The 8,557-nt window shown below is 45.2% G+C and overlaps 1 protein-coding gene across 1 annotated transcript in view; it reads left to right on the forward strand.

Annotated features, from left to right (window-relative positions):
- The window catches only part of LOC122128966 (testisin-like), a gene marked incomplete at its 5' end in the record, with an annotated part of 13,413 nt that extends 5,232 nt beyond the window's left edge, over window positions 1-8,181 (forward strand). Inside the window, 4 exon segments of the mRNA XM_042704018.1 lie at window positions 1-161; window positions 794-982; window positions 6,993-7,243; window positions 8,039-8,181. The exon segment at window positions 1-161 is cut by the window's left edge and continues 123 nt beyond it. Coding sequence (XP_042559952.1) covers window positions 1-161; window positions 794-982; window positions 6,993-7,243; window positions 8,039-8,181 — 744 coding nt within the window.
- Between the last annotated feature and the right edge of the window lie 376 nt (window positions 8,182-8,557).

Consider the following 8,557-nt stretch of genomic DNA (forward strand, 5'->3'; position numbering starts at 1 on the left):
TACCAGAGCTGGATCAACACCCAGATCACCAGCGACCAGCCGGGCTTTGTGACCTTCACCTCCACCGGGACTGATGCAGACCTGAGTGCCACCTGCACCGGCCTGCCTGCTGTCATCACCCCCGCCACCACCCCCGCCACCACCCCTGCCACCACCACCACCACCACCCCCACCACCACAACCACCACCACCACACCGCCACGTAAGTCACACCAGTACACAACCACAACACCACCATAGCACCAGTCCCCACCACATAAGTCAGTCAGTGGGTAATGGAGTCAGTGTGTGTGTGTGTGTCCTACCTGTGTGTTTGTTTCTTTGCCCTAGGTGTGTGTGTGTGTGCTACCTTTGTGTGTGTGTGTGTGTGTGTCCTACCTGTGTGTTTGTTTCTGTGCCCTAGATGTGTGTGTGTGTGTGCTACCTTTGTGTGTGTGTGTGTGTGTGTGTCCTACATGTGTGTGTGTGTGTGTGTGTCCTACGTGTGTGTGTGTGTGTGTGTGACCTACCTGTGTGTGTGTGTGTCTTAAGTGTATGTGTGTCCTTCCTGTGTGTGTGTGTGTGTGTGTGTGTGTGTGTGCGTGTGTGTCCTACCTGTGTGTGTGTGTGTGTGTGTACGTGTGTGTCCTCCCTTTGTGTGTGTGTGTCCTATGTGTGTGTATGTGTGTTAGTGTGTCCTACGTGTGTGTACGTGTGTGTCCTCCCTTTGTGTGTGTGTGTCCTACGTGTGTGTGTGTGTGTGTATGTGTGTTTCCAACGTGCTTGTGTGTGTGTTCTTCTTGTTACTGTGATTATCCCTCTCTCCCCCGGCAGCGGTGGTGTGTGGACAGGCCCCTCTGAACTCTCGTCTGATTGGTGGATCAGACGTGTCGGCGGGGGTGTGGCCTTGGCTGGCCAGCCTGCACCTGAACGGGACACACACCTGCGGAGGGACTCTGGTGTCCGAGACGCTCGTGCTCACCTCAGCCAACTGCTTCTCCAGGTACACACACACACACACACACACACTGTACCCATGCAATGACGGACTAATAGAGTTGTTCAGTGACTTTGTCTTATGACAACTTTACTGTCATATCTCCATGGTAACTCCAACGTTACTATCGGATCTCCATGGTAACTCCAACGTTACTGTCGTATCTCCATGGTCATAGACAGACAGACAGATCGATATTACATTTACATTTAGTCATTTAGCAGACGCTTTTGTGCAAAGCGACGTACAAGGGAGAGAACAGTCAAGCTAAGAGCAATAAAAAAACATGGTGTAACAATAAATACTACTTTACATAAGAATTAGAAAAACGACCTAGAAAGGAAAAAGAAGTGCAGGAATGTAACTGCTGAAGTGCAAGTTAAGCGCTAGTCAAGGTGCCAGTTAGGAAGGGAAGTGCTCTCTGAAGAGTTGGGTCTTCAAAAGCTTCTTAACCCCTTCAGACCTGAATTGTGTTCCAAGGTTGTGAAAAATATAATAATGACTTTTTCCCATCCTTAATGCAATCAGAAATGAGACTCAATAATTTTTATTTTTTTATCAGAACTCTTTAATTGTCCATTTTTTTGTCCATTTGAATGGACATCGGGTCCAAACAGTTGTAAAATACCAACCATCATATGACAACATCATATGACAACATCATACATGTTTTAAGTCTTACCATTGTCACATTGACATCACATGGAACATGAACAGTTAAAACTATTGTTTTTGTTTTGTAAAGTCTAAACAGCTGTAAAATATAACATCATAGGTTTTTTAGTTTGTTGTTATTTTACAATTCACAACCAAAAAACGATTGAGAATCTCACAATTCTGTCACTTTAGCCCTTATTTTCTGTGGGCATCTTTGAAGCAGTTTCTCTGTGACACAAAGCAGAAGTGCACCTTGCACTTGTCACAGTAGACATGCGTTTTTCCGGAACAGCCTGGCAATTTGCATCTTTTTGCTTATTTTTTTTCATCATAATTTGGCATGTGGTCCAGCATGTCGGTCTGCACCTCTTGAATGGGCCGTTGTTCCATGGCTCTTCTCTTTTTTGCTGGCTCATTATGAGGAGTTGGACTTGTACATGGACTGGGTGTGTTGGAACTGCTCGGCCTCCCTCGTTTTCTCAATGCATGGGGCTTCCCCACGCGCACAAGAGCTTCTGCCACATTCATTTTAAGTCAAGGAGATCCATGATTTGCTGTGGCCGAGTGCCCTGGCGTTCTTTGTCTCCGCGATACTCAAGCCAGCTGTTCACTTCAGCAACATCAAAGGCATGAGTAATCATGCGCAGTGGCCATTTGCGGGACCGGATTGCAATCCTGTAAAGGCTGATGAGTTGATCAAGCTTGTCCACCCCTCCCATGGCCTGGTTGTATTTCTTCACCACCTCTGGACGCTTGATCTTCAAAAACCGCCCCTCTTTCTGCTCCCACCGCTCAACTTCGTCTTCATCTCCTACACCAACAAAGTTGGAGGCCAGCACAACAGAGCGGTTATCAAACCACTTGGTTAGAACCACCTTTCCATCCCTACTCCTCACTTCATCGTGGCTCCCCCGACCTTTCTTTTTCATTTCCTTGTCTGTCTTCAGTGGGGGCTTTGCAAAGCGACAAACCCTAGCTGTTCCAGCTGCATGGATTTTCTTTTCTGCCAGCACTTCAAGGACATTGTAGGTGGTGAAGAAGTTGTCAAAAAAGAGCTTGTGGCTAGGAGTCTGGATTCTCTGGCACAGGTGGGTGACCACAGCTGCCCCATGTCCTAAAACCATCTTTCTCTGCTCAGAGAGCTCTGTTGTGGCACCTTGATAGATGAGGAAGTCATAACCAATGCCACTTTTGCCGCAGAGGAAATACACCTTGACTCCCCATGGTTCTGGCTTCCCTTTGATGTACTGAAGCACAGAAAGTTTCCCCCTGAAAGGCACAATCTGCTCATCAATAGAGAGATCTTCCTCCAATGGCAGCTCTAGACAGCGTTTCCTTATGGAGTCATATAATGGTCTGACCTTGTAGAACACATCAGTGTTGTCAGAAGGCCTCTCATTGTTGTTCACCACATGCAGGTTGGAGCGAAGCTGGAAAAATCTGTCACGAGACAGGGTATCCCGGAAAAGGCCGATATTAATACTGGAAGACCAGTACATTCGCACTCTTGGCAAACCCAGTACCCCCATTGCCATATGTAGACCAACAAGGGCTTCAATCTCAGATATTGTTGCATGTTTATACCCCTTGACTGCTTTTTGTTCTGCATAGATGTTAGTCATTGTTGTCATCAGCTGGAACATCTCACTGGGAACATATTGCTTGAAGTAGTCATATGGTGTTAGTGGCTCAGGGGGTTCAGGAGCAGGAGCAGGACTTTCCCCATGTCGAGTTTACAGGGGTAAAGGGGGTGTGACGCCACTCAATATCACTCTTCTTTGTGATGTTTACAAGAGGGTCATCCTCAAGTAACAGGTTTCTATCTGCCTCCTCTGGCTCATAATCATCTCTGTCTTCCTCATCCTGACCTTCCACTGCCTCCATCTCAACTTCTTCCCCTACCAATGGCACCTCTGCCTCATCCCTGTCTTCCCCTGAAATCATTCACAAAACATTAGCTGTCTGTATCTGTCTATATAGGCTTTTTGGTAACACTTTAGTTTAGGGCCCTTACATAACAACTTCATAACACATTCATAAGTCATACATAACATGTTAGTAAGCAATATATGAGCATTTATGGAGCGCTTATGTCAACCATCGCAGATTGAAATAGGCTGTGCTATGTCACCATACCGTTCCTGAGTATGTAAGGGCCCTAAACTTTGTTTGTATTCCTATTATATATATTTTTTTTAATCTTATATGTGATATTGAGACTATTTTTCAATATGACATTTCTTCCTCACTGACTTTCTACACTCACCAACTCTTGAAAATCTATCAGCATCTCCATCTTCCTCATCGCTTCCCATAAAGTCAACATCAGAGATATTTCCATTGTCAATCAGTTCAAGGACTTCAAGGGCTGTATATCCTGCATATGGAATATTTTCAACTTATTATCAACTCATTCTCTTGTTCTGATGTACTGTTTTTATAGTAATAAGGTCATTCATCAATACTGGAGAATTGAGTTCAATAACATGGTTTCCGACCCACTGTCCATTCTAATGGACAGCCGTATTTGAAAAAATCCTGTGTAAAAACTTGCACTGAAACATGTGATATTACAACTTAATTCATACATTACATCTTTCAATATTATATCAAATCTATGAAATATTGGCACAGATATCTATAAATGTAGAAAAAAACTGTTGAAAATTATCATTACTTCGGCGTAGAGAGGGACGCCCCTGCTCTGGTAGTGCTAGGCAGTTCATTCCACCAACGTGGAACTACAAATGAGAATAGTCTGGACTGCCGTACTTGCACAGACGGCAGTGCCAAACAACGCTCACTAGAAGAGTGCAGCATCCTGGGTGTAACATTTGCCCTTACAAGAGCATTTAGGTAGGTGGGAGCAGAACCATCAAGCACTCTGTAGGCAAGCATAAGTGACTTGAACTTAATGCGAGCAGCTACAGGCAGCCAGTGGAGGTCAATGAGTAGCGGGGTGACGTGTGCCCTTTTCGGTTGGTTGAACACCAGACGCGCCGCCGCGTTCTGGATCATTTGTAGTGGTTTCACCACGCAAGCCGGCAGGCCCGTTAGGAGGGCGTTGCAGTAATCAAGGCGGGAACTCACCAAGGTTTGCACCAGCAGCTGGGTGGCATACTGGGTTAGGTACGGCATGATTTTGCGGATGCTGAATAGCGCAAAGCGGCAGGACCTAGAGACAGAGGCAATGTGGTCCGTGAAAGTCAGTTGATCATCAATAATGACCCTGAGGTTTCTTGCTGTTTTGGAGGGAACAAGAGATAAGGAGTCAATATTGATGCTGATGTTGTGGTGGATGGCCTGTTTGGCTGGAAAGACCATCAGTTCCGTTTTGGCCAGGTTCAGCTGAAGATGGTGATTTTTCATCCATGTATCAGCAAGACAGTCCGAGATCCGCGCCGAGACAGTGGTGTCCTCAGGAGGGAAAGACAGAAACAGTTGAGTATCATCAGCATAGCAATGATAGGAAAAACCATGCGAGTGGATGATAGGGCCCAGCGAAGTGGTCTGAATGGCAAAGAGAAGTGGTCCCATCACCGAGCCTTGGGGCACCCCTGTGGTGAGGCGGTGAGGTACAGACAGCTGACCTTGCCATGACACATTGAACGAGCGCCCAGTGAGGTATGATTTAAACCAGGAGTGCGCCTTGCCAGAAATGCCCATACTTGACAGTATGGACAGAAGGGTGCGGTGGTTGACTGTATCAAACGCAGCTGATAAGTCAAGCAGGACGAGAGCTGAGGGTTGAGCTGCTGCTCTAGCTGTTTTCAAGGCCTCTGTCACAGACAACAGGGCCGTTTCGGTGGAGTGACCGCTTTTGAATCCAGACTGGTTTGGATCGAGGAGATTGTTCCTTGATAGGAACTCTGTGACCTGTTTGAAAGCTGCCGTCTCAATGGTTTTTGATAGGAGCGTGAGAAGTGAGACCGGTCGATAGTTCTCCACCTGAGTGGGATCGAGAGACGGCTTCTTGAGCAGCGGTGTTACCCGAGCCACTTTGAATGAAGAAGTAATTGTACTAGAATTAAATGAAGCATTAATTCATATCATTCAATCATAATTAGAGTCAGAACGTTATTCGTTAGACAGCATTTTAACCCATTTTGAACAGGTTCTCTGTTTCAACGTCATATTTAACTCAGACCGGTTGCAGTTCGCTGCTTGGCCACAGTTTTAACATTGTTTTAGATGGGTCAAGGGGGGGCGCTATTGACCTTTTGTCAATACAGGTCCATATCTATGGTTATCTAGTTGCCATGCTAGCTAACTAGCTAGCTAAGGAAACTTTTAATAACCTTAAGCGAATTAAATGGAAGAGCTCCGTTTGCATGAAATGATAGCTAGTTATCTAGCTGAGGTTATAGTCTCCTTGATTTAACTATAATGGGAAAAGGTAGAAACCCTCAGGGTGCCTGTGCAACTTCGTATGAACGAGTTCATATTCATGAGTTCAATTCACACATCTCAACACGAGTTCATTACAAGCTAGCAGCTGCCAACTGTAAGTACCTTACCTATATGTGTGTAAAGAATGTTGATATGAAATATGAAAACAACCAGTAGTCAATGTGCAAGCTTCATGGTGATTTAAGATACTCTATCTGAGTTGGGGCAGTCTGTCCTTCAGTTGAGGTCGAGGCATGACGCTCTCTCGCAAAAGTTTCACCTGGCGTAACAAATGTTTGTTGAGGCTGCTAGTGGAGTCAAGTGCAGTCGAGAGGCGCTTGTCTCCAGGGCACAGTTTACACGTAACTGTTTTATTTTTCTCTTTTACGGATACAAATAGAAAATAATGGGAGTATTTTCATCTATCGTCACTCTTGTTGCCTGCCATCATGTTTATTAGCCTTTTGTTAATGGCTGTTTGTTGATTGGCCATTATATAATCCCCCTACCTACGACACAGGGATTTTAACATCTTCCCTGTGTATGTCCTAAATAGATAAAATAGTATAATATTAAAATATTAAATTAGATATGTTTATAAATATTTATTTAAGCAAATATTATCTTTCCCTATTATTTTCTTCTTGGAGTATACCAGAATGCTTAATTTACATGTTAAAATCACAAAAAAATTGGGGGGGATACCCCCAGACCCCCCTACAGGGGTTTGGTTTCTCACCTTTTTCTGAGTTTGCAGGTATGTATATTAATGTTAATGTTAATTGGGTACAAATATGCAATACATTTCAGTGTAATAGGGCGTGACTTAACATGAAACTTTGGTTTTTGGCCCTCGGCCCTCCACACCGATTAATATTTGGCCCCTGACAAGAAAGAACTTGGGCACCCCTGCTCTAGAGCAACACACAGATGAGGTGTGATGATATCTGTCCTTCCTGCCCAGCTCCAGCACGCCTTCTGATTGGACAGTGTTCCTGGGCCGCCTGCGACAGAGCGGCTCCAACCCCAATGAGGAGTCTGTGGGTGTGGCCAACATCAAGCTGAGCAGCCTATCAGGCGAGAACGTGGCCATGGTGCAGATGACCAGGAAGTCCACCCTCTCCAACTTCATTCAGCCAGTCTGCGTGGAACAGAACACGGGCACCATCGCCACGGGAACCACCTGCTGGGTCGCAGTCTGGGGCAACGCACAGGCTGGAGGTGGGTGTGTGTGATTGTGTGTGTGTGTGTATGTGTGTGTGTGTGTATGTGTGTGTGTGTGAATGTGTGAGTGCGTTGTGTGTATGTGTGTGTGTGTGTGTGTGTGTGTGTGTGTGTGTGAGTGCGTGAGTGAGTGTGTGTGTCTGTATGTGTGTGGGAGTATGTTTGTGTGTGTGTGTGTGTGTGTGTGTGAGTGAGTGCGTCTGTGTATGTGAGAATGTGTATGTGAGTGTGTGTGTGTCTGTGTGTGTGTGTGATTACTTGTGTGTGTGTCTTTTTCAGGCCTTTGATGAACATTTTGTAAAACAAATATGTATTCTTGGCTTTAAACATGGTAAGATGAACAGGTCCAAAGGAGAATTGTTTAGATAATGATGTTTTAACTGTTTTACTCAGACTCTTAAGATCAAGAGTACAAATGGATTTTAAATGTTATGAATCCAAATGTTTGGTGTTATAAGGGGATGGTGTGTTTGGTGATCAATGGAGAATTGGTGTTTGCAACTTGCTTGTTATAAGAAGTTATTTTTATTCTTTTCTTTTTTGGTGGTTGAGATCTTAAAGATGTAATGTAAAACAGATCATTTTGTAATAAAAGATTTTTAAAATTCAAAATTCTCTCTCTCTCACCTCCCTCCCTCCCTCTCTCTCTCTCTCTCTCTCCCTCTCCCTCTCTCTCCCTTTCTCCATTTCCCTCTCTCTCTCCCTTTCCCTCTCTCTCCATTTCTATCTGTCCACCTCCCTTTCTCTCTCTCTCCCTCTATCTCTCTCACTCTCTCTTCTCCCCCCGTCCAGGTGAGCAGCCCCTTCAGGAGGTGCAGACATCAGTGGTTGCTTGTGGCAACGCATCCTCCTCTGCTGATGACATCTGCACCAACACTCTTCAGTTACAGCAGGTGAAGAAACTAGTAGCTAACACCTCACTTCCTCTTTTCTAACGCCTCACTTCCTCTCTTCTAACGCCTCACTTCCTCTCTTCTAACGCCTCACTTCCTCTCTTCAAACGCCTCACTTCCTCTCTCTTCAGTTACAGCAGGTGAAGAAACTAGTAGCTAACACCTCACTTCCTCTTTTCTAACGCCTCACTTCCTCTCTTCTAACGCCTCACTTCCTCTCTTCTAACGCCTCACTTCCTCTCTTCTAACACCTCACTTCCTCTCTTCTAACACCTCACTTCCTCTCTCTGTCTTCAGTTAGACATTCAGGGCCTCATTTACTAACAGGATTGCGCCCATTTCAGGTGAATTTCTGCAGGTAAAGACATAAAACCGTATTTCCAAAGGAGGCGCACCTGAGTAAAAGTGCAGATTACCG

Source organism: Clupea harengus, unplaced genomic scaffold, assembly GCF_900700415.2.
Source record: "Clupea harengus unplaced genomic scaffold, Ch_v2.0.2, whole genome shotgun sequence".
Lineage (NCBI taxonomy): Eukaryota > Metazoa > Chordata > Actinopteri > Clupeiformes > Clupeidae > Clupea > Clupea harengus.